This window comes from Castor canadensis, chromosome 15, assembly GCF_047511655.1.
Source record: "Castor canadensis chromosome 15, mCasCan1.hap1v2, whole genome shotgun sequence".
Taxonomy (NCBI): Eukaryota; Metazoa; Chordata; class Mammalia; order Rodentia; family Castoridae; genus Castor; species Castor canadensis.
This window is the reverse complement of record NC_133400.1, coordinates 97,640,147-97,666,457: the sequence shown is the minus strand read 5'-3', so window position 1 is coordinate 97,666,457 and position 26,311 is coordinate 97,640,147. Positions and strand designations below refer to the sequence as shown.

The window sequence follows — 26,311 nt, the reverse complement described above, 5'->3', positions numbered from 1 at the left end:
ATAGATACCTGTCCAGCAAGTGCCATAAAAAAAAAAAAAAAGACAGTAGCAATGTTCTTTGATCATATTCTCCCCCTTGCCCTCTTTTAGAATAAATATTTAAATGAAAAGATGTATTAAAGTGTATTATAGATTTTGTAATTGTGACATTGGTTTCAAAATTAAGATCTTTTTTTATGATAGGACACTAAATTTAGAAATTTAAGATCAGGAATTTGCTACTTGTGCAGATTGGATCTTGACCACATTTTCTAGTCTATACTGAGAGTTTTATGGGAATTGCCAGATTCAAGAACAAAACATCAAAAAGCAGCATGACCAGTCCTCAAGATACGTCATTGGCAGAATTAGAGTCATTGATGCTTTCACAGTTTCCCCTGACATATTAGATGAAAATTAATGAGACAGGAAATCACCTACTGTGTCTTCAGGTATGACAAGGTATTTATTTTCATTGTTTGCAGAGCTGAAGACAGAAAGGCAGTTCTTGTGACCTGGCCTGCAGTAGCCTGAACAGAATTAGACCTGTGCTCCCAAGATACTCAAGTAGGGGTTAAGGCTGTCCAGTGGAGGGTCTGTAGAGAGGTTGAAAGGGTGACACAAATTCGGGGCCAAAGATGGGTGGGAATATGCTTGGATAGTCCCTTAACCTGTAGCTACAAAAGAGTAGATGATAGCATATTCTGCTGTCTGCAATGTAGGTGGTTTGACATCACATAGGAGAAGTTAGTGGAATCTGGTTTTCAGGGCACACATTCTGGCAGCTGACTGTTACGTTTTAACTATTTTATAGCCAGTTACTACAAAATGTCTTTTTCAGTTATTTTTTTGTACAACTTGGAAAATTCAGCAGGAAGTCACATTGCTTTAAGATGGAGATAATTTTCCTAAGTGTGTGTTTTTTTTAATTGCTAAAAAGTAAGGTACTAAATCATATAAGTGCTTTTACTTTCTTCTTTTCATTGACCATGGGGAAGCTTAGAATTTAGGCCAGTGTATAAGATTTCATGGAATTAATTTTATATGCTAATTCCATTCCTGATTTCATCTTAACTTTCCTTTTTTCCTCATTGATTTTTTTAAGCATTGCTTATGCTATATTTATGTAAAAGACTCTTAAATTAAACTCTAGAATAGGGTATGATATGAGATAAATGCTTAGAGTACCTGTTATTATTGAGAGTATTAACACCAGAGATCAACACCATTGTGCCCATCTGACAAGTGTGGGAGGCAACAAATCGGATTGTAAATGTCTGTGAGCGAATTGGCAGAGACAGCGTTGGAGATTCAGTCTTAGCATGTAGCCCTTCGCTCTGTGCAGAAGGGTGGAGGGATTCCAGGGTGATGCATCTGTCAGACTGCAAAAGAAGTCTTCCTGCTGGAGAAGCTTCCTTAGTGGATGCCTAGCAGAAAGAAAGAGGAGTTGGTGTAAGATTATTTTATAAGGAAGCCAGAAGCAGTCTTTGGCTAAGCAAGCTCAGATTCCATGCCTGTGGCCATCAGGCTTTGTCATTGTCTCTGTTGGGAAGTAGCACTTTGCTTTATTTATTTTTTGATAGTAGGACCCATCAGTTTCTTTTAGTGCCTTCACCCACAAGATCATCAAGAAAGGATTGCCCAGAATTGACTGAGAACCCTGGGATGCTTAACAAGTACTGTGTTGATTCTAAAGTTTTAACGGTATACCAGGTCTCTGAGAGAAATGTCAGCTGAGTATTGTCAGGCTTAAAGTCATGCAGGATGTGTTTGAGTACTCTAGGGAGTTTTCTGTTCAAGGAGAGGAAGCAAACTTAGTTTATAATTTTTCCTACTGGGCTGAAAATCCTTCCCCTTGCAGAATGCTCAGGTATCTTCAAATCTTGGGCCCTGAATGCACACTAGGCAAAGGACAGGACCTCAGGAGGCAGTAGGGTTACTCCACAGCTCCATGACCAAGGACTAGCTCCTCTGTGCTCTGTACCCATCTCCCAGTCTGAGCTGTGTCGCAGCTGACCTCGGCTGGAGTGGCCCTCTTCCAGTCACTTCTCCTGGCTTAAGGCTTTAGTCCCTCTCTTCTAGTTCATGAACAGAGATATTCGTGGAAAGCTGGAAAGTAGAAACTCTTTCCAAGAGTGTCTGTGCTCATGAACTGGGAAAGAATATGAAAGCCCTTGACTGGGGAGAAGGGAAGAGCAGGAAGCATGGAGGTCACCCACAGTGGGGATTACTGCTACCACCCTTCAAATGGGTCTCCATTGTTATGCCCCATGTTGACCACTACAGGGAGGCTGTGCATGTTTTCACTTTTCTCTTTAATGTGGTATGTTCCCTAATGAAATAGCAGATGTGTTGCCTATGCTATTGCTATAAGCACCCAGAAATCAGGGAAATTTGTTTTGTACTTGAGTTAACTTGGTAACATTAAGGATTAAAGGTTGTTTTGTCCCAGTACTGACATTTTCAAGCTTGGCAATAGGGACTTGGGGCTGAGCCAATCTGAGTATGGAATACTTTGTTGCTTTTATCTCTGTTTCATTTTGTGTTTGGTTGGGGCTTGCTTACTACAAGTGTAAGGTGGCCTTGGGGCCCAGAGGTGTTGATGTCCCACAAAGAGAACAGCAGCCAGAAACATGCCCTGTGTCCTATGCTGGTCATGGTTTCCTGGGAGCCCTGGGTGGTCTCCCAGATCTCTTAGAGGAAGGAACCCAACTCAACCTTGATGACAGCAGAGTGCCATTGCCTGTGAGTGGTCCCTCCCTTGGTTTACTCAGGCTGTGATGAGTGCCAGGTCCTGGGCTCTCTTTCTTGGCAGTTAGTCAAGGACAAGGTTTTTCTCATTTTGTCATAGACTTGTCTGAAGCATAGGACTATCAATTCATGTCATTTCATCTTCCTTTCCCATCTTAGGATGGGGAAAAGTCATTCTTGTTTACTAGGGAAATTTGAAGTTCAGTATTTGAAAGTTAGTACTTTGAAATCTTTATTTGGAAAACACCATAGAAATACATTATCACTAATGGTTTGGAACAAGAGTTGTGTAGTAACTGTCAGCGCTGATGGATATGCTTTTTTTTCCTGACCCTTCTTTTCAGAACCCACACAGCAGTTAAAATAGCTCCACGATACAGTGCACCTGTAATCCACGTCCTGGATGCATCTAAGAGTGTGGTGGTGGTAAGTGGAGTGCCTTCCATTTTATTTCAGATGTGTTGTAGAGAGAACAAAAAAAAAGTATTAAAAGCTAAGGTATCACCCAAAGATCCATTTATTTTTCCAGTTCTACTAAAGAAATGTGAAAGTGCAGCATCTGCTGTGCCAGAAGGAGGCTCCATGAGCATGTCCTGGGCTTCCGGAGACACTTACGGAACTGAGCAGAGCAGAGGGAGGGTACCCATATACCTTCCACTTGGATACCTACCCAGACAGACCTCTCCAATTTATAAACATGAACAGACGCTTCCTTGACCACTGCCAAAGTTAAGTTGAATGTAGGATTTAAAAAATCACCCTTTTCCAGATATAAGATCACCTGAGAATGGGAAAGACAGAATGTTCACTGTCTATTCAAAACCAGATTAGCACATTCTGCTTACCAGTGAACATGTCTTTTCCCTTCTTTACTCCTGCAGGAAAGCCTAACATACTGTCTTATTATTGGTGTCATTGTTTTGCTAAAAAATATGACACAACAGCTAGGGACATCAGAGAGACTTTGTGTCTAGTAGTTTCCAGGTTGTTCTTAGCTGTAGAGTGGTGTTTGAGTTCTGTGGCTATAGAGTTCTTTGCCTGTAAGCGGTGTTTCATCTGGATGCTTGGTGTCCAGATGAGCTCAGGCAGCCATTCCACCCTTCACCCCACTCTTAGTTCTCATGGAGAGAGCACAGTCCAACAGCCACCAGCGTATCGAACTTCTGTATTTCTGTAGGGGAGAAAAGTGACAGAAGGGGCCTGGTGATCTGGGAGACGTCCAGTGACAATGTGTCACTGTATAAGAATGGCCACTTTTTCTAAGCCATCTTCCAGAGGGATTCTTTCAGATCTGCAAATTTATTTATAGGGAATTTATACAATAATCACGTAATTGAAAATTTATAGTATGTTTGGTACTGAACTAATACTTCCTGTGGGTTATTTTACTTAATCTTCAGAATGACCTCAGGAGGTAGATGCTTTTATTATCCTTATTTTAGAAATGAGGAAACAGGAATAAAGAGGCTAGTAACTCCTGGGCCACCTGTCCATCACATGGAAGGTGTGGGATGTGAATGCAGGGTCCTACTCTATGATAAATTGTATTTGGTTCCATTAATATTTATCAATTCTTTAATGGGATAAAATTAAGTCAAGCTGAAATCATAGAATTGTCATTTTTAAATTTGCTATTGACATAGACTAATGTGCAAATAAGCTGCATTTCTATAACTCAATTCTAAAACAACATTTATATCTTATTTTTTGGGTTATGCTTCATAGGAATTTATAAGGTGCATGGTTAAGTGAACATTGGGCCTTGTTTTAAAGCTTGTTGCTGTTTGCGAATGTTATGAATGGCTCTAAACATTTTCTGTTTGGAGACAGGGGTGTTGGATGTACCTCAGTGCCCAGTGTTGACACTTCCCCCCTAGGTAGGGAAGACGATAGATTTCATGTTTGGAGGACAAACTCTTCCTCCATCCTGAAGAGCTCAAGCAGCCCAGGCCTTGCTCAGAGCCAGACAGAGGACAAGGAGGGGACCTCATGCAGTTTGGCCCCACCAGGTAGCTGGTCATGCTTAGCTCCTCTCACATACAAAGAAATGGCCAGTTTTTGAAGTGGCTCAAATATGCATCAGCTGAGAAATCATTTAGGTAACTGCTAGTGACACTTTCCAGGAGCCAGGAGTGTCATTTGTTTTGCTCCATTATCAGCTAGGGGCCTTTTGATCTCAATGAAATGAACACGGGGCAAGACTGTGCTTTAGTGACTTACTTCCTCATAGATTTGAAAGGTTCGAAAAAGATGTAGCAAGCACTTAGTGGCTAGAGTCAGGTCTGACTCATGCTTTTTTGTCTTTCTTTTAATAAAAGGCAAGGTACCAATATTTATTGCTTTTTAAGTTATTAAAAAAAAGTTCCTCTCATTGTGCAGTTGCTGCCACGAACAATAAAATAAAGGAAAATGGTGGCATTAAAACACTGACGGATCCTGATATTTTGGTGAAAGGATATCATTAGCCATATTTTTAATCATGGGCTTGCTTCTTAAATTCAAGCAACTCAGACTGGGCAGGAAGGGGCTGTGGGAGCTTAAGGCTCCTTGGGAGGTAGTAGCAAACTGTAGAGGTATGTTCTGCCTACCCAGTAGTACCTGTGACAGGGCTTTGTGTATTTTCCAGATGTTAGGGAAATGAGATTTTGCTTCCTCAGGGTGTATAGTCAGTCAGACTAGGCCTGGTTCTATGAATGAGAATTCTGTGGAGGTGAGTTTGATGTAAGTCAGGGAAGTACTTCATTTGGGAACCTGTTCTTAGGCATGCCTCAGTGGCCTTTTTTGACTTTATTCCTTAATGGAGTGATTTTATTTTATACCAACTCACAGGTGATTGGAGTATTAACAGTGATACTTGGAAAACTCACTGGGAGGCATGTTAGCAACCATCTAGTCTACTAGTCTACTTGTGTAATTTCAGAAGAAGATACTGAACTCCTGCCCTTTTTGTGTTAGATCATCCTGCCGGAGGGTGAGAGAGGGACAATGCTGTGGCTTTTAACCAGTGGGATCATTAGCAGCCATTTCTTTCTTTGTAATTTTATTTTGAGTTTTGATGGTAGCTAGTCTTCTACCAGCTTGATAATATCATAAATACTTAGCTGATTCCAGCTTTACAATTTAATAAGTAGCTTCAATTTTTTTTTTTTAAGATTATCGGGTTTTTTTTGCATTTTAATCAAAGCTCACTGTTGACCATGAAATGAGCTTCTTTCTTTGTTAAGTAATCAGCATGTGCCTGTAAGTGCTAGGCACTGATCTGTGCACCAGGGCACCAGGGACTCTCAGGGCTTGTCCTCCAGGACGAGCATTAGACACAGGCGCAGCTTCTGAAGACCTGCAAGCAGCACAGTGCTGAATAGATGGAGTGCTGATAGAGTGTCTTTGGAACACTGGAGAGTGCACTGACCCCAGTGTCTCAGTGACCCCTGGGTCACTTTCAGGTTCAGTGATTCACTAGAAGGACTCAACAGAATTCAGAAACACTATACTCACGATCACAGTTTATTATCATGAAAAAAAATACAGCTTAAAATCAGCAAAGGCCAAAGGCACACAGGGTGGCACATCCAGGAGAGACAGACTGAAAATTCCAGGGTATCTCCCTGTGCAAACTAAATTCTCCCACTGATGACATGTGTCCTTAGGAGCATGTCCAACCAGAAAGCACTTCTCAGTGTGGTGGCCTGGACTTTTATTGGGTTAGTCACATAAGCATGGAATGCCCATGCATCTAACCTTAGTTGCTCAGTCTCCAGCCCCTCTCAAGGTCTAACAGTCATAGCCTGAGCCAGGGCCCCCTCTGGCCCTGGCCCATTGTCCCAGGTTTACAGTGATACTCTTACAGGCAAGATACCCCAAGGGCTTAGAGCTGGTCTCCCAGGAACCAGGGCAGGGCCAGGTCTATTGCCTTTGTGGGTTTGACATCCCAGTCCACTGAGATTACTGGCAGTAGCAAGCACACTTGTTGAAGTGAGAGCAAAGGTTGTAAGGGAATGCTTACTGAGGGCGATGTTGTCTTTGTGTTGCTGCTCTGTGGTTATTGAACTTTCATCGTATCTTTCAGTGTTCTCAGCTATTAGATGAAAATCTGAAGGATGAATACTTTGAAGAAATCATGGAAGAGTATGAAGATATTAGACAGGACCATTATGACTCTCTCAAGGTAAGTGACAGAAACTCTCTTTGCTTATTTGGGCTATAAAGTGATCCACAGTTTTCCATGTTACTTTATCGACTGCTTTGAGGAGGTGAAGACTTGGGGTCTTTTCAGAGGTCTGTTTCCTAGTTAAAAATCATAGTTGTAGATTGCCAGTCATTTTTGGTTGTACTAAAATGAACTTTAAGCTAGGCACAGTGGCACATGCTGGTAATCCCAGGACTCCAGATGCTGTGGGAGTGGGGTAGGGGGATTATGAGTTTGAAGTCAGTATGGACTACATAGCAAAACCCTGCCTCAAAAACAGTGGTGAGGTGGGGGGGGGGCGGGGATTTTATGAGTTCAGCCAAATATGCCGGGTTTCTGGTAGGTCTTAGGTAAAGTACTACATACTAGAGTTCCCAGAATGGGGACGGCATACCCAGAGCTAAAACACGACCTAAGATAACACTCACAGGGAAGTGGACACATTAGCCAGGACCATTGTGGGCCATCAGGGAGAGGCCTTGCTGTGCAGAATAATGCGGCAGGCACTGTCCTCCTCTGTAGGTGTCAGGGCTCCATGATTGCCCTTTTGAAGTCACTGGGCTATTTCCTCCTGGTGACCTCCCTTCAGGGCTTTTGTGTGGGCAGTTGCTGGGGATGTTCCATGAAAACAAACAGGATGAAGACATGCGGGTTTGTTGGTGGGGTGCTGGTGAGCTCCCTGTCCTTAGCTCTGCCCTCTGGTCCTCAGGGTGGTCAGTGGCAGGCCAGTATTCTGCAAGTACTGGCTGGCTCCCTCACTATCAGAGCTGCAGGCTTGGCTTCATGGCCATATTTCTGGAGGTAGTGCTTGCTCTTGCCTTTACTGTCTCCTGTGCTACTCCCAGTGTGAAGCCATATGGGATGGAAAGAGGGGAGCTTTTTACAATAAGGATTTTCATTTAAATGTGTATTATTATTATGCAAAGCTTCTATACTGGCTTTCTTGGTCATGCTTTTATAGCAGAGTTGGAAAAGCTAAGAGGCTCTCAGTAAATAACTTTTTTTTTTTTTTTTCCTTCAACAGGAGAGGAAATACTTAACCCTAAGTCAAGCCAGAAAAAATGGTTTCCACATTGACTGGCTGGCTGAACCTCACCCAGGTCTGTGACTATTGCTGGAGACAGCTGGGTGTGATAACTGACGGTGTATAGGGGATGTTTGTAGTTACTTGGCTTCAAAATGAAAGCAGCAGCTAGTAGCTCTCAGTTGTGGATCATAATGAGTCAGCCTGGCGATGAAAAGAAACTACATGGGTACTGTTTAAGGAAATCCCATCATGTCCAGACACTGTCCCAAGATGGACCAACCCTAGCTTTCTGAGTCCTTATCTCTGTTTTCAGGTGAAGGAGCTGAGTTTAGATAATACCGTGGAAGGTCACTAGCATTCTCCCTCAGATTTGTCTTGTGACCCATCCTCTGTGCTGTGCTTGAGTTGGGCCGGCTTGGCTCATCCAGGTCTCCACAAGCCCAAGGGCAGACATGGAATGTTTAAAATCAAAAAACCCTCAGCTAAGCTGGATCCCTGTTTCTCATTCACACTCTTGTTTTCTCTCTAGATGCTTCCCTTTCTTTTAATTTCTTTTATTTGGTTTCTGACCTTTTTTATTTCTGGGTAGCTTTCTTGCCTCACATAGGTATTCATGAGGGAATAGAATGTGTAAGATGTTTTGACAGGCTTAGAGAGGCAGGAGATGCAAATGCAAAACCAAGATGGTGAACAGAGGTTGTATTCATTGAATCCATATTTGCAAGGTAATGTCTCAAATCAGCCTTCACTGCTCAAGGCATCTGTGTTTTGCTCATGCTTGGCAGAGCTGAGAGGATTCAGTTGGAAATGTAGGTGTGCCTGGTTCTAATTTCATCCCTGCTGAGCTCAGTGTGCCTTAGTACAATGTCAGGATGGGTGCTGGGAAGCCGGGGTGCTTGTCCCAAAGAGCCTGCAGGCTCTGATTCACCGAGTGACCCTGAGTGTCTTTGACAGTTTCTAATGTGTAAAAGGAGGTTACTTTATGGAAGTGCTGACAGGGTACAGTAAGGTTTTATGTGAAAAACTTTGAGGAAATGTGTCTCTATAGAGTTGATGCTATAGTGTGAAACTGGCCATGGCCTTAGGGGCAGGTTCATCCTGACCAGGTCAAACATCCCAAATGGGAAGGCCCTCAGATATGTGTGAGAACAACCCAGGTTTTGGGGAGCTACAGGAAAAAAGAAGGGTCTTCTCTTCAGGCTCTGTGTGGTAGAGCCCGAAGCAACTCCCAAACTCTGGGTACAAGCTTGACCAAGACCAGCCCTGTCTTCAGTGGCAGCAGGCTATTACTCCCTGCCTGCCGGCAAGGGACCATTATCACCAGAAGCACACCAGGGTCTCCTTTCTCTCCTGAGGTGCCTGTAACCTTTTTTTATGATTATGTTAGTACTCTATCATTCTCTTCCTTTCCCTCTTTCCCTGAGTTCCATAGAATAGTTCCACTATTATAAACATCTTATACATCTGAGTTTGTGTATGATCCTGCTTGTTTTTGTGTGTATGTTTATCTTTTGGATCTATCTTCCAAGTATGAGAAAAAACATGTGGCCTTTGTCTTTCTGAGCCTGGCTTACTTATCATGATGTCGTCCAGTTGCATCCATTTATCTTCAAACCACATGGTGTCATTATTCCTCATGGCTGAATAAAACTCCATTGTGTATATACCACATTTTCTTGATCCATTCATAAGTTGTAGGGTACCTGGGTTGTTTCTGTAGCTTGGCTGTTGTGAATAATGCTGCAATGAACATTGGGTTACAGGTGTCTCTACTGTACCCTAACTTACATTCCTTTGGGTAGATGCCCAGGACTGGTATCACTGGATCATATGGCAGTTCTATCTTTAGTTTTTTGAGGAATCTCCATACTGTTTTCCATAGTGGTTGTACTAACTTGCATTCCTACCAACAGTGTATAAGGGTTCCTGTTTCACTGCATCCTCGCCAGCATTTCTTGTTGTTTTTGCCCTTGATTATGGCCATTCTAACTGTAGTGAGATGAAATCTTAGTGTAATTTTGATTTGCATCTCTTTTATAGCCAGGGAAGTTGAACACTGCTTCATGTATTTACTGGCCATTTGTATCTCTTCCTTTGAGAATTTCCTATTTAATTCATGTGAATGTTGATTCTTTAGGGGCTGAGTATTTTGAGTTCCCTGTAGATTCTGGAGATTAGTCCCTTATCACATGAGTAGCTGGCAAAGATTTTCTCCCATTCTGTAGGCTGTCTCTTGAGGATGACTGTTTCCTTTGCTGGGCAGAAGCTCTTTAGTTTGATGCAGTCCCATTTCTTCATTCTTTTCTCTTTGATGCTGAGCCTTTTGAGCTCTATTTAGGAAGTTGTTCCCTATGCCTATATGTTCCAGTGTATTTCCTATTACTTCCTGAAGTTGTTTCAATGTTTCATTAAAGTCTTTGATCCATTTTGAGTTGATTTTGGTACAGGGTGAGAGACAGGGATGTAATTTCAGTTTTCTACATGTGGATATCCAGTTTTCCCAGCAGCATTTGTTAAAGAGTCTGCCTTTTCTCCATTGTGTCTTTTGGGCTCCTTTGTTGAAGATCAGTTGGCTATAGATGAGTGGGTTTATGTCTGGGTCTTCTACTCTGATCCATTTGTCTTCCTGTATGTTTCTGTGCCAATACTATGCTGTTTTTATTGCTATGGCTCTGTAGTATAGTTTGAAGTAGGGTATTGTGATGCCTCCAGCATTGGACTTTTTGCTCAGAATTGCTTTGACTATTCGAGGTCTTTTGTATTTCCATATGAATTTTAGAATTGATTTTTTTCTATCATTGTGAAGAATGTCATTGAGATTTTGATAGGGATTGCATTGAACGTGAAGATGCTTTTGGGAGTATGGGCCTATAACCTTGTTACTAGAAAAACCAATAAAATAGTATTTAGAAAGATGGGGCCATCTTGTGTAGTAGAAAGGTGACAAGGCACCGCTGAGAGGAACACTGTACTCATGTGTGAAGCAGAGATTCCAGGCACAATTAAGACCTGCTCCTGCTTTTCTTCTGCTTTCCTCTCGCATCTCACAGGAAGCTCATGGGACCCTACTCACAGGGGAGGAGCCAGGGCTTGCAGTTTGCAGCAGGGTCTGCGTCCTGGGCTTCCAGCCTACTGCCACGGGCATCCCTCTGCGTCCCAGGGACACAGCATTAACGCTCATCAGCATTATTTACATTACAGTGAGTTTCAGAGAACTGAGATGTAGAGAACAGTGTATTGAACATGCAGGCATACCCACAATGAGCCTGAGAAATCACCTCCACCTGTTTTTAGAAAACAGAACTATATGTGTGTAGGATCAGTCCCATTTGTGTCCCTTCCTCCCCTGAAGAAATAACCACAGTTCTGAATTTGGGACTTTGTTTCCGTGAAGGTTCTTATGCTTTGATGTGCATGGCAGTAGGCAATACAGGTCATTGTTTCATGTTTGTAAACTTTATATAGGTAGCCTCTTTCTGTGGAGGTCTTTATTTTACATTGTCTTCATCTTGGACAAGTGAAGATTAACTTAGTTTCTTCCTTCTCTTGGGCTGGGGCGGGGATGACAGGGTGGTGGGCAGTTTCCAGGGTGGTGGAGTCAGTCAGCCAGCTGCATGGGAAGAAGTTTTATTTCAGATCCAGTGTGGAATTACTCGCTCTCCATAGTAATGGAAAGTTCCGCTCTTTGTAAGACAACTCATGTGACAGGAGGGAGGCTGAGTGTGGGAGGGAGCGAGCAGTGTGGTGAGGAGCCGGGGTGTGCCGTGGTCGGGCTCGGGGGTACCCCCCCCCGGGTCGGCACTCATGGCTGTGCTTGTCCCTAGTGAAGCCCTCCTTTATTGGTACCCGGGTCTTTGAAGACTATGACCTGCAGAAGCTGGTGGACTACATTGACTGGAAGCCTTTCTTTGATGTCTGGCAGCTCCGGGGCAAGTACCCGAATCGAGGCTTCCCCAAGATATTTCATGACAAGACAGTAGGTGAGTTCAGTAAGTCCCTCCTTCTTGCCTGCCTTGCAGAGTGTTGTGTTGTGACTGTGAACACAGCACTGGAGGATGAGTGTGTTTAGATCATGTGGGGTATAAGTTCCTGCTGTTCACCTGCTTAGCTTTTAGATGGTTTTTAGACTGGTTGGTTGGTCCTTATCAAATTGGCTAAATTGGACATTTCATTCATTCATTCTTTCAAGAAGTGTTTATTTGGTATCAGTTGTGTACAGGGCATTAGAGACAGACAAAAGGAGACAGTATAACCTCTGCCTTCTAGCTCCTGACTTAGTACAGGGTACCCACCTGGCTCCTTCTGCGGGCTCTGATGATAGGTCAAGGCAGGCTTCCTGGAGGAAGTGGTGTTTGAACTGCTTTTTGACAAATTGGTGGGAGTTACTGAGGCTGGGCCTGAGGATGAGAGGTGGTATTAAAGAAAAGAATGTTCTAGGAGGAGCATGAACAGCCACAGACATGTGCCTGTGTGGGACGTGCAGAATCACTGCCTGCAGAACTCAGGAGAGGAGAGGGGTTTGGGTGACAAACTAAAGAACTGGGTGAGTTCATAAATTGCCACTCCTTGTTCTGATGTCTCATCCTTGGCCCTACCCCAGAAACGTGGGACCACAATGCGAAGCCATTCAAAGGATCTGAAAGTGGCCAGAACAGAGTAGGATGGAGGGTGGACTCATAGAAGTATGGGATTGGAGCAAGGAAGAACGTGGGGAGCCAGCCCGTGGCTTCCCAGAGGGGTTCTGGGTGTATACCAGGATGCTGAGGCTCAGCAGCTCACAGGTAGCCAGGAGTGGGGTATGGGCTTCTCATTGTAATGTCCTGTGTCACCAAAGGGGAGAAGTCAGAGGCTGAGGGACTCACCCCTACACAGCAGGGCTGTGGCAGATAGGGAGCCTGGCCCCACAGTGCAGGTTCCAAGGTTGTCCAAGTGCAGCATTGAAGCCGCTTAGGAGGGTGTGGAACTGCGCTTCACCACCCATCCCATCTCATCCCCAGAGGTCTCTGCGAAGTGTGTGGGATTTCGTGTGCGTAGGAATCGCTGCCAGTGAGCCTGGAATCTGGCCTGCTTTTCCTTGCCCTCTGACAGACTGCTTTGTCGAGCCACAGTGTTGGCTGTCTCAGCTGCCTCTTGTGAAATGGGAAAATGAAAGTGGCTTGAGCTGGGGGAAGCCGACTGTAGGGGCTGCACGTCACAGGAGCCAGTAGCCCCTGGCTTCTTCCTCTGATGCTGTGAGGATGGCAAACCCTGAGATGGGGAAGGGGAAGCTGGCTGAGCAGGGCAGGGGTTTTAAGAAGCATTCTTTGTGAGCTGTTGTTGGCATCTGTAAGTTATTTCATTTCTTATTTTATTTTCCTAAAAGGCGAAGAGGCCAAAAAGGTGTATAATGATGCCCAGAATATGCTGGATGTGTTGATTAGTGAAAAGAAACTCAAAGCCAGGGGCGTGGTTGGATTCTGGCCAGCTCAGAGCGTCCAAGATGACATCCACCTGTATGCAGAGGATGTGGTGCCCCAGGCTGCAGAGCCCATAGCCACCTTCTATGGTCTGAGACAGCAGGTATGGATGACATGTGCACAATCAGAGCACTGCTTTTACTCTCAGGTTTGTGTACTAAACTTAACAAATGTCAATGAGAATTAAATAAAAAACCAGAACTTTCTATAAATGATGGAGTCTGCTCCACCTTGTCCTGAGTGACCAGCCACAGACCCAAAGCCCACAAGGCATTTGTGAGGATGATGGAGAGGAGGTATCAACATGGTTGTTGACAGGGCCTCTCCAGCTCCAGGAGGAGTGGTGTTCACTGTCAGGTCTGCAGATGGGCAAGAATCATTGTTGCTGCCCCAGGCTTCACACTGACTTCTCTGACTCTCAGTGCTATCTCCCAAAGCAATGTGCTTGTGTTGTGCATGGTACTAAATACACTGGTAGCTGGCCCCTGGGAGACAGATGAAAGCGAACATTCCTTGCATGTCCACTGGATACCAGGTGACCAGGAGGGTGCAGGATGGGCCATGCTGCTTAACTTCTGCGCAGCCCTGTTATCAGGCACTGCCCTCCAGGTACAAGGGGTGACCCCACCATACGCATTCCCTGTCTGTTCTTCTGCTGCACTGACTCCCTTCAGTGTGGCTAGAGTTGCTCCTTTCAGCACAACTCCTTCTTTTACTCTTGCTCCAGCTTTAAGAATACAAACATCATAGTCATCACTGTGACCCATGCCTGTGATCCTAGGTACATGAGAGGTGGAGATCAGTTGGGAGGACTGAGTTCAAGGCCACCCTGGGCAAAAAGTTTGCAAGACCACCATCTCAATCAATGAAAGCTAGGTGGGGTAGTGCACCCATCATCCCAGCTGTGTGGGATGTATAAATAGGACATCATGATCCAAGCCAGCCTGAGCATAAACGCAAGGCCCTGCTCAAAAAAACAAACATACCTAATGCAAAAAGGGCTGTGGCTGTGACTTAAATGGTAGAGTTGCTGCCCAGCAAGTGTAAGGCCCTGAATTCTGTCCTAGTACTGCCATAAAAAAAAAAAAATGCAACTGTCATATACAGGTCCCTTTAGCTGCTGTAAGTAGTAGTCCTAATCAACAATTGGAATCAGAATGTAATAATTTGCAGTAAATTACTTTTTCAGCTTTACTGTCATTTTTAGCCACTTAAAAGTGATAGTATTGCCTTTAACCACAGTTGTAGTATAATTCATAATGACATGTGTTTTGACCATAACATCTGATGGGATGTTTAAATTCCAGGCCTTTTGCAGTACCGTAAAGAATCAAATGAGGACAGCCTCATCCTTACTGCATGCATGCAGGCTCAGTAACTCCTAGCTGTGTGCTCTTGGGCTCAGACACCACAGCATACAGAGCCGGGGGTTCTAATGTTCCAGTGCTTCCTCACCAGGGAAACTAGGTGTGGCTGAAGTCACATACCAGTCCTTCATCCTCCAAGTCCTCCTCTGTCCTCTTCCAGAGTGAAGTGAAAAGCTATTTATGCACAGCAGTCTGTGGCATATCACATTAGGGCATTTGCCGTAGGGGTTCTCAGAGTCCACCCTCCACTAGTCCCTGGGCAGAGGAATGAGGAGGTGCTCTTCTCAGTGCCCTCAGGAAAATTCTGGCCGCAGTGCCTCTTTACTCTGGGAGCCTTCTGTCCTGAGGAGGCTCTGGTTGCTGTCCTTTCTGAGGCACTGACCTGCCTGTCCTGTGCTCCAGGGAAGCTTTGTGTCCTCTTCTGGCTTTTGTTAGCAAAAAGTACCACTGAAAAATGGCTCTTCATGCATGAGTTCTGTGACACTTCTGTGTGCCTTTATCAAATGTCTCGCCTGTAGCCACTCACTGACCTCTGCCTGGGTCAGGCTGTGCATGCTTTCATGGCTGGCAAGTGGCTATGAAGCGCCTGGGTGTCCATGTGTTGACTAACTAATTAGGCACCTGGCCTTAGAGAAAATCCAGAAGTGAGTTCTGCTGCATTCTCTGGTTTTAGGCCGTCCTGGGGTGTCCTGTGTGCTGCACCACCGCCCTTGGCAGGCAGCATGCAGCAGTTTGTCAAGCCGCATCTGCTGATGCTGAGTGGAGGCTCATACCTGTAACGGAACCACTTCCTACACAGTGCCAGGACTTCACGCTCATCTGAATTGAAAACACTGTTAGGGAAAAGATTTTTACATATGATTGGTTAAGGCTCCATTTCCTAGCACAGTGCCTATAGGCATTCAGGAAGTGTTTGGTCTGTGTGTGAATGAGCATCTGGCTTCCTGATTGTATGTATTATATCATGTCAGATACCATCTCACTTGTGTCTTAGTGAAGAGCTGAGACTGGGTAATTTATAAAGGAAAAAGTTTATTTTGCTTCACGGTTCTGGCCACTGGGAAGTCCAGGATCAGGTGGCCGCACCTAGTGAGGACTGTGTGCTGCTTGACATGGTGGAAGTCAGAAGAGGGGAGAGGTTTGTGCACAGGAGTTAAAGGGCTTTGGACTCCAGTGATCGCCAACCCATTCTCACAAGAAAGGTGTGACCCAAATACCTCCTGTTAGGCCCCACCTCCCAGCACTCACATTGCGATTCAGGTTCCAACACATGAACTTCTGGGGGCACACTCAAATCATAGAAGTATATTTATTCAGCAAGCATTTATTGAATACTTGCTATGTGTCAGGCGTGTTTTGAAGTGCTGCAGATGTTCACAGTGGACACATCAGGCAAACATCCCTGTGTCCTAAGACTTACAGTCACGTGAAGACGGCAGATTGCCACTGTGTATTGGTGGCACATCCATGCTAACAGCCCCTCTGCCACTGCTTGGGTTTTAAGGCCGAGAAGGACTCTGCCAGCACAGACCCGTACCATTGCCTCTCAGACTTCGTCGCCCCCCTGCACTCTGGCGTCCGTGACTACCTGGGCCTGTTTGCTGTTGCCTGCTTTGGGGTGGAAGAGCTGAGCAAAGCCTATGAGGATGACGGCGATGACTACAGTAGCATCATGGTCAAGGCTCTGGGGGACCGGCTGGCAGAGGTAAGGTGGCGGCAGAGCCTTGGGACACCGAGGCCCAGTCTAGGTGGTATAGATCCCACAATAGTGTCAGAAAACTGATGAGCTACAAAATCTGTCTTTTTCTCTTTTTTGTCAGCTGCCACTTTAGTGTTTTCATATCTTAAAACCATGTATCCTCTTTGGGCAAAGAGGAGCCTTCAGAGCTGCTTTGATTGGCTGTTGCATTTAGAACCTTGATCTCTTGCCTCATCTCTGAGGTCCTCCTTTGCTAATTGTGATGCAGCATTTTCCTGAGGTCCCCCAAAAATACTAAAAGCAGATTTCTATTTCGGAGCCTGTCCCTTTAACCTTGTCATCTTCTGTAGTCTTCATCTTGCTGTGCATGGGGTGAAGCAACCCAGGTTGTAGGGGGGCCTGACCCCTTTCCCTGTGGCAAGCCTTGGAGGAACACAGCCCTTTGGTTCCCACTGCTCGTTCTGGCAGTGAAGCTGTGGATGGAACTTCAGGCAAGCCTTTCAGTTAGCAGGCCTAAAACTCTCAGATTTCTAAACGTGACACTTCAGGGCCCAAGTCGAGGACACTGTTGTGCAACTGGGCAGCTGATGAGAGTACAGGTGTGAGAACCCAGCCTATCCCCTCCTCCCAAATTCTCTCTGGCATGGGCCACGTGAAGGAGGCTGCTCCGTTACCCGTGGCACAGGTGTGTAGGATGCTTTGCGCTCCCTCCTCCTGAGCACGCCTTTGCTTGGGCTTCCCAGGCCTTCGCAGAGGAGCTGCACGAGAGGGTCCGCAGGGAACTGTGGGCTTACTGCAGCAGTGAGCAACTGGACATCACAGACCTACGTAAGCTCCGGTATGGTGGCATCCGGCCAGCTCCCGGCTACCCCAGCCAGCCTGACCACACCGAGAAGCTTACCATGTGGAGACTGGCCAGTGTCGAGCAGGTCACAGGTGTGTGCGGGAAGGGAACTCCGATCTTTTCCTGACTCGGTAGATAACACTTTCATCAGGACAGTGCCATGCCTGGTGAAAGTGGTTTTTAACGGAAGCGCTTGCGCTGGAACATTCTGTATCCTACCCCTTCTCACTTACAGCTACTCATTCTGCCACTCTATTGCTGTATTGTATTTTTGTTGCCATTTTAGATTTATGAGTTTAAATCATTTCCTCTTGACCCATCATGGGAATTTAGCTTGCTCAGACATCCACCTCCTCACCTCAGCTTTCTGTTGTTAGTGCTATAGCGTCTTTCATTCCTCCTAGCAACTGGACTCTGTCCCGTCAGTAGCATCACTTGCCCTAGGCCCGCACGGCGTGCCGATGGTGTCTCCAGACACAAGGCTGGCAGAGCTCCCAGCCTTTCCCTCAGCTCCCTGTCTTTTACTCTGTTACTAACATTGGTGGCTCCTCTGTAATCGTAATTCTCTCTTATGTTATGCCCGTAGGTTGATTCTTACAGTTGAAAATAAAAAATCGGCTTGTGCGCCCAGCCTCGGCATCCTTGGCCCAGGGCACAGTAGTACATGGTCCTGTGGCCTCACGTAATCCTGTTTTTGTCTTTATGTAGGTTCCAACCCTTGCTGCCTAGTTTGTGAGGTTGAGTTCACAGCTTTCGGTGGAATTAGTTAAAAGCATGCTGCCAAAGCTGAAGTTAAAGGAACTTAGACTAAAGAGGGGAACCGTGAGCAGTGCTGAAGCTGGGTCAGCAGAGACAACAACTGACCCTGGGAGTCACGAGATCTGGGTTAGGGTCCCATTTTCCATAAGCAGCAGGTGACCTTTGACAGATGCTCTACCTTTGTCCACTAAGTGAGTAGAGTAGAATGTTAAGTCCCAGTAGGAAGTGTGGCTGCCTTCTCAGTGCTCTTGTGAGCTCAGACTTCCAGGGTCCCAGCTGCTGGTCACACAGATCCTGTGGAGGGCTGTCAGCAGTTCTCTCCTGTATATGAGACCTAGCACTCCTGCCTAAGAAGGCCTGGGTGAGGGACAAATTGGGCCTCTGCAATTGGGTACCAGGGAAAGAATTTAGAGTCTTTTTAGACCTGTCCCCACTGGGAAAACCTGTGTGCCCACTCTTTGGTTTTCCACCTGGCAGGCATTTGCTAGACTCATCTGGTCACAACTTCCTTGTTGTGTCACATGTCTGCCTAGAAGGCATGAGTTTATTTCCATTCACTTACTCAGCCAGAGACCAGGCCCCAAGCTAGGACTGCGTCAGTGAGCCTCTCCTGTGCTGCTCTCTCCAGGCATTAAGCTGACGGAGTCCTTGGCAATGGCTCCTGCCTCTGCAGTATCAGGCTTCTACTTCTCCAACTTGAAGTCCAAATATTTTGCTGTGGGGAAAATTTCCAAGGATCAGGTAAGTGTGTGCCTTCCCTAGATCCTTATCTTGTTTTTTAAAATTTATTGTTTTACATTTACTTACATGACCCTCACCCCATTCCCACCTATCTTCTTGTAAATGGAATTCTAGAGCCTATTTTATTTTAAATGAGAACAAAATGAAGGGAAGAGAATGAAGAAATTTATCCCAATGAATGTCTTAATTTGACTTCAACCCATTACTGTGATTCTGGCCTTCCCTCTGTACCCACGTGCGCACTCAGCCAGCTTCTGAGCACAGTACATATTTACTACGTGTTGTCTTCAGCCCAGAGAGTAAGACAGCTGAGCAGAAGGAGATGCTTATCTCCATTTACCTCATAGATTGTTTTTATGGCAAGAAATGCAAGGTACTTAATTGTTCTTGGCAAAAATCTGTGGAAACTTCTGTTCAGAAAGTCTTAGCACTTTGATCGAGCAGATGCTTTTGTCTTTGCAGGTTGAGGATTATGCTTTGAGGAAGAACATGCCTGTGGCCGAGGTGGAGAGGTGGCTTGGCCCCATATTGGGATACGATACAGACTAACTTCTATTTTTTAAACCTTCTTTATACTCGTTGACCTGCAGGAGGTACAATCCAGAGTGCCTTAGAAATAACAACAAAAAGCCCGAGTGCTTCTGGTCTCAGAAGATTGTCTGGTGGCACTGTGTAGAGGCGGATCTTCCTGTGCTTTCTGGGAGAGAAGCACTATTTTTCAGTGCTTGAACTCTGAGGCTCATATTGTCTCTGGTCTCTCCCTGGTTCCTCAGGGACTGTGACACTGTGGAGATAGAGGTCTTTTGCATTTCAAAGCAAGCCAACTAGCTTCTTTTCCATCGTTGCCTTAGATCTAGGAGGGCACATGCTCCTGTTTTTTTCTTTGTTTGTTTGTTTGTTTTTTCCCTTCTAGAAAAATCACCTGAAAGTGGAATAGAGAAATGTGGCCCTGTGGCAAGGTGCCACTGTGAGAAATGGGGCATTTTAATCTAAGTGCTTCCACCAGTACACTCTGACAAGGAGGAAAGTATTTCTGTGCTAGCTCCAGCAGACCTCGTGTTCTGAAGCTCAATTAAATGGTTGCAGAAATTCTTTTGGAAAGGCATGCTCTTACACTTGCTTGTCAGAAATACTCAAGCTTTATGTCCTGGTGTGGCCAAGTACAGTCCATCATGCTTTCTGAGATTGTGTGTGTGTGTGTGTGTGTCCTGTATTCATAGTCCCTTCCCTAAGGTGGGGGGAAAGGAGAAGTGGGAAAAAGTGACTATTAGTTAGCATCTTCCAGCTATTTTCAGAATTGAGCAAGTTCTCAGCTGACCTGTGGTACTGTGGTATCCCGTGCAGGACCTGTGGATTGCATTGTGTCTCTCAGTTCTTTTTCTGCACCATCCTGACTCCAGACTCACTACGGTTTGGAAATAGCACATTGACTCATTCCGGGTTATCTCAGGGGAATGGTTAAGAGCATGCTGGAAGTGAGGCATGCATGGACTCAAATTTTAGCTCTGCCACCTAATTGCTGTGTGACATAAGTAAAGTAAAGAACTCAGCCTTTTCAGCATTGTTTTCTCATCTGTGAAATGAGAGAGCTAATACTGGTTTCTTTCTCATTGATCTGAGTGTGGATTAAATGAGCTGATGTGTGTAAGACAGTTGACATGGTGTCTGGCACGTAGTAGGTGCTTACTGAGAAAGTAGCTCCTGTAGAGCTCTATACGCAGCCCCTCAGCTCAACACATAGCAAGTGCTCACAGAAAGAATAAAAGGTTATTGGAGGGGAAAAAATAGTGGGAATGATTGATTGACTATCGTAGGTCCCCTTGTGAGATTACAACCCCATCTAACATTGCCTGGGAAGAAGAAGCTGCCTCTTGTGATATATGCATCACTTGGACTTGTTTTCTTTGAGACAAACCCTCCCCTACTCTTGTGAGGTTAGACAGCCTTATCCCCAAAGCAGTCAAACCACATTTCATTCAGGTACAGTGGAGGTGCATCACTGCAAATGACAGTTCTGTGTATCAGTCATGTGCTCATGTCTCCTTGCAGAGCATCAAACATTTACAGCCCTTCAAATGCAGAGGATTGCGAACTGGGGTTTGAACTCGGCTTTGTGCTTAGAAGGCAGGCACTCTACCAGGTGAGCCATACTTCCAGTTACATGGTTTTTAAAGGTACATTTAACTTGTGCTAGGTTGAGCATAGGGTGCCTGTATTCTGAGCCACTTGGTTTTAGGACTCACTTCCTGTTATTTCACAACATGTATATTATTTAGGCTTTGGAACATTCTTCTGTGAGAAAGAATGGCCTCCAAATATTTTAATGTATTTTACCCGAGCAGTTACTAAGTCTCTGGATTCCAGTGCTTACTATATCTTCTCTCAGCTGGTTGTGAGACAGAATGGCCTGCTTGTCCAATCCCATGACAGAGGCTTTCATTCCCTAAAGACCAAAGTATGTTTGCAAATTCAAGTGCCTAAAGGTCTTAAGAAATATAAAAATAACTTGAAAACATCCTCCTTAATTTGTTCTGGGCGTGCCAGAGAAGCAGGACTCCAAACAGGCAGATAACATAGTGACCTGGGTCTTGCCATGCTGTTGACTGTACCCAGAAACTCTCCTCACCACCAGCGCTGGGGACTCTGACATTAACTGACTCACACATGGCGTTTCCACATCCACTAGGGCTCTGCATTTCATTTCCCTCTAATGAGTTGTCCCCATCTGGTGCTTATGTCTGCTGTCTACGGTGAAGCTGGTTTTTGTGGGATGGTGGATGTGATCAGGTCTTGTGATACCTTGTTTCTCCTTTGACTTATTCTGTTCAGCATTCTCCACCCACACTGAACTCACGTATAGGATAAGCTGCCTAGGCAGATTTCTCCTAGGATGCCCTCCACAGATAGCTGGGTGCTTAATATGTACCAGCTATTTTCTCCTCCCATTCTCTCCTTAATTCAGCGAAGAGAGAGAGAGAGAGAGTGTGTGTGTGAGAGAGTGTGTGTGTGTGTGTGTGTGTATCTCCCATCTCTTACCACTAATGAGCTCTTCATTGCTAGACCTAATAATGTTCCTTCCAATGGATTTTCATTTCTTTGGTTTTGGATAGTATTGAGTACTTCTTCTAAACTCTCCTTACCCTGGTTCCCCCTTGACATCACTCTTCTCATTAACCATCTACATTTATGATAATTTCTCAGCCATTTTCTGAATTTTCTTCTTTTCTGCCCACATAAATCCTCATATCCTGAAGGATCTATCATTAGTTGCCTTTTTATTTTATTTTGGTGGTACTGGGGTTTGAACTGAGGGCCTCATTCTTGCTATGCAGGCATGCTACCACATGAGCCACTCTGCCAGCTCTTTTGTGATGTCTTTTTGAAATAGGGTCTCACAAACTGTTTGCCTGGGACTGACTTCGAACCTCGATCCTCCTGATTTCTGCTTCTTGAGTATTACAGGCATGAACCACCAGCACACTGCTATTAGTTGCCTTCTTGAGCATATAGCTCCATCGGGCAATCTTGTCTAGGCAGTACTCCTAGGTTACTCCATTCATACTCCCTGCTTCTTATGAACAAAGCTCTATGCTCAGTTTCCTTTTGGAGGACTTGCAGTCATCTCTCACTCAGCAGCTTGTCTCACGTCCTCAGTGCACTCAGTAGTGAAGACTGATGCTGCCACCCAAGCAGCAGACCTCAATTTCACCCCACATCATCATTTTCTACGGTTACAGTCATTTCAGTTTTGTACATTAAAGATACAGTTTTCCTACTTTAGTTGGAATGGTGGTGTAAATATTCAGGGAGGGCATGGTTGAGTTTGCTTTAGGACTTAAAGGATAGAGATGAAGCAACAAGGGAGAACAAATGAAGAATGGTCTACATTTCCAAGTAGGAACATTAAAGGATATGAAGGCAGCAGATCTCTGCAAACTGAGCTGTAGATTCAATGCTACTTGGAAAAGAAATTCTAACCATGTAACAGTTATATTGAACATAAGCTGATACCTAAATTTATTTGGAATAGCAAAGGATTGGCTGCAGAAGAGGTTTAGTGGACCTGCCTTACAGTGCGTCCAGACTTATTGTAAAAGAGGGTGATGTACCTGCTACAGGGTGACTTTCTAAGCATTTGGCTTGTGCACACGTCAACCTTTGAGGCAGGATGGGGTGGCTGGCAGATGAGTGGGGACAGGAAGAGCTTCTGCACAAGTCGTACTAGAATAATGGCTATCCATTGGGAAAACAAGAAAAAAGATGATTTCTGCCTCAGACCTTACCCAACAATCAATTCCAAATACCTTAAGGGCTTCAATACAGAAAGTAAAAGTTGTCTAAGTGAAAAAAAAACATAGGTCAGAAAATCTCAAGACAAAGCTCTCAGTAATCATACAAGATGATTAAATCAGCTCTACCAAAACTAAGGACTTAGGTTAAGCAAATGAACAGTTTGAATGAAAAGACAGGCCACAACTTGAGAACACATACTCTCAACTGTTAAGGCATAGTCATCAGAATATGTAGAGAATTTCTACTTTAAAAAATAGAAAGGAGAAAGGCATTTCATATAGGGCCAACAAGCAAAGAGATGTTCCCCAGCATTAGTGATGAGGAAATACGAATTAAGACCACGATGGATTTGACTTTACACTCATAAGATTTGCAAGAATTGAGCCCTGTGTTACAAGGTGTTAAAGAGGGTTGCTGTCACACACATCTGTCACATGGAACCCCTGCAGTAGAACAGCAGACCTAATTATCTAGCTTCTGACTTCCAGTCATGTGGTCTGTCAACTCTTGTACTTTGGTGTATGCATGAATGTGTGAGAATGTTCATAGTAATATAGTTGTGATTGTTAACTAGAAAAAGTGCAGTGTCTGTCTATAGTTCAGTGGGTTAATATATTAGGTGTATTTACCCTAAGGGATATTATTCTGTAGTGAACATGAAGGCACAAGCTACAGCTGTATCTGCAGTGCCAAGTGTGGTGGTACACACTCCTGTAATCCCAACTACTTGGGAAGCAGAGACAGAAGAATTGTGAGTTTGACGTCAGCCCAGGAAAAATTAGCAAGACCCCCATCTCTAAAACAAAGATGTACACAGAAGGGCTGGGTCTGTGGCTCAAGTGGTAGAATACTTACCTAGCACACTAGCATGTGCAAGGACTTGGGTTCAATCCCCAGTACTGGGTGGGAGGGGAGAAAGAATCCTAGAAAACATTAAAAGGAAAAAATAAGTTCCATGAGACCACATATGACATACTATTTTTGTTGAGCTCAAAAACAAGCAGTACCAAAGAATACATTGACTAAAACCGTGTTGTAAAGAAACAAGTAACAGAATGACAAACCCAAAACTTATCTTAGTGATTGCCATGGGAGGAGATAGAGAGAAACCCATGCTTAATGAAAGTTGTAAGTAACATTCTTGTTCTTGAGTGGGAGGGAGATGGTGTTTATTATATACTGTATTTTGCTTTACAACAGTTTTATACATTTCAGATATGCTGTATTTAATGTGTGTTAAATATATTGTAAAAAATAAAGGCAAAGTGAAATGACCCAAAATGTGCTATGATGAGTTTGTATATGATGTTTCTATAGGTCAGATACATTTTTGAAGGAAAGGAACATTTTAGCCAGAGGAATAGCCAGTATGAAGATGGCTGGGTAAGACGGGTGCATTTGTGCACCTGCCTGTAGCTCTCGAGCCTAGGTTTTGGTGGATGGTTGTACCATTTGCACTTCATTCAGTGCTTACCTATGTGACATTGTTTCACTTATTTTCTGCGTATTTTCAGTGAGAAATTTGCGAAACGCAGTTGTCCTGGTAGATAGAGCTAAGCATCATTAATTAAAAATTCAAGGCCCTGGGTTCAATTCCCAGTTACAGGTGCACACATTGGTGTACACATGCACATGCGTGTGCGTGCATAGACACACATTTCAGGGGAAACAACCTTGGTGTCAAAATCTTGGTTATTTTAAAAATAATGCCACTTTTCAACAAAGATGGCAGTTTGCTCTAAGACATCTCAATGGCTTTTATTAAGTCTTTTTTTTTTCCAGCCCTCCAAGCTCTTATGTTGCTCTGGACAAGTACTAACATCATTTAAAAAACGTTGAGAAAACTGAACCCTGTACAGCAAATCTCAGTTTGGTCTCCGGCAGAGCCAGGACTGGTGTGTGGCCTGCAGAATTTCATTTCTCCCCACTAGACGTTTTTTCTTTTTTTTTTTTTCCTTCCCTTCCCCCTTCCCTTCTTATGGTGGGTTGGACTTCCAGTCCATTTTGCTGTGGTTATTTTGGAGACGGGGTCTTGGAGACTATTTGCCTGGGCTGGCCTGGAACTTCCATCCTCTGAATCTCAGCCTCCCAAGTAGCCAGGATTACAGGTGTGAGCCACTGGTGCCTGGCTCGCCACTAGAATTTGAATAAATTCTTGGTGAAAGTTAGGATCAAATATTAGTGAGTAAATTTATTACCCTCCCCTGAAATTTGTGAGTTATATGGTAAAAGAAAGAAAGATTTAGTCCATTTCAGCTCAGCATAGAAATGAGATTTTCAGTTCTCTTTTATAATTAGAGAAAATTGTCAATAAAAACCGGAAATGAGTTAGAAGGCTAATCTGTGTCACACTGTGCATTGTTACCAACAGATGGAAGAAGTCAAGGGAAAGACCCTGCAGAACTTGCAGTCCGGTTTTAGAAGTGACTGTCAGTTGGGAAAAACAGACAAAACAAACTTTTCCCCAAATGTGAGGCATAGAGAGGCGTGGGACGGCTCTGACGACAGAACACTATGTAATAATGACAACCAAAGATTTAGCACCTCCTGCCAAGCACCAGTAGGGTATTTGTTGAATGGGTAAAAACATATTAGAGGATTGAACACCTGGAAATAGACTCTAGAGCCCTTCAGTCGTGGTCAGAAATCTGTACCTACCCAGTGCGAGAAAATAACTGCACAGAAGCAAACCTGGCCCATCCACCGGGGCCCTTCCAAAACCCACAATTCAGTAACGTGGATATTCATAACGATGACTCACAAGTACTGTGGTATTCTTGTAGTACCTTCCGAATCATACAAGACTCATGAAAATTCAGTGTAATTTCAGTGCTGAATACATCTTACCAGGTGAACTGCTGTAGTTGAAGGCTGGCCGCCCAAGTGTGATGACCGGAGTGCAGGTTAAATAAAATCTGTTATGCTGAAGAGCAGAGTACCTTTTGCCTCTATCACCACGTGGCTGAAGAGCCAGGACTGATTTTTAAACTGGAGACTAGGGCACTGAAGTGTAGAAGGTGGCTTGTCAGGGTTAATGGCAAGATGCTAGAGAGAAGTGACAAGATGGGGGAGTGTGTCGTGACAGGGACGCTAGCACAAGCTCTGGAAGCCGAAGGGGCTGGTGGAGGGCAGGGGTGAGTCACTTGATGCCTTCGGCATTGAGGGGGAAGGAAAGTGCTAATTCTGGATGGGTTGGATCAGATCAGCAG

The 26,311-nt window shown here is 44.5% G+C and overlaps 1 protein-coding gene across 10 annotated transcripts in view; it reads left to right on the top strand.

The window, feature by feature from the left end:
- Window positions 1–24,376, top strand: part of Mtr (5-methyltetrahydrofolate-homocysteine methyltransferase) — a 94,729-nt gene extending 70,353 nt beyond the window's left edge. For 9 of the 10 annotated variants that reach the window (XM_074056809.1, XM_074056806.1, XM_074056810.1 and 6 more), the window contains 9 exons: window positions 3,075–3,156; window positions 6,797–6,895; window positions 7,941–8,016; window positions 11,768–11,923; window positions 13,306–13,502; window positions 16,271–16,471; window positions 17,209–17,401; window positions 18,697–18,809; window positions 19,272–24,376. In XM_074056809.1, the coding sequence (XP_073912910.1) occupies window positions 3,075–3,156; window positions 6,797–6,895; window positions 7,941–8,016; window positions 11,768–11,923; window positions 13,306–13,502; window positions 16,271–16,471; window positions 17,209–17,401; window positions 18,697–18,809; window positions 19,272–19,358 (1,204 nt within the window). In that variant the 3' untranslated portion in view covers window positions 19,359–24,376. Of the gene's footprint in view, window positions 1–3,074; window positions 3,157–6,796; window positions 6,896–7,940; window positions 8,017–10,993; window positions 11,741–11,767; window positions 11,924–13,305; window positions 13,503–16,270; window positions 16,472–17,208; window positions 17,402–18,696; window positions 18,810–19,271 lie in introns of those variants that run through there. The other variant, XM_074056812.1, reaches the window with a different exon arrangement.
- Window positions 24,377–26,311: the final 1,935 nt, after the last annotated feature.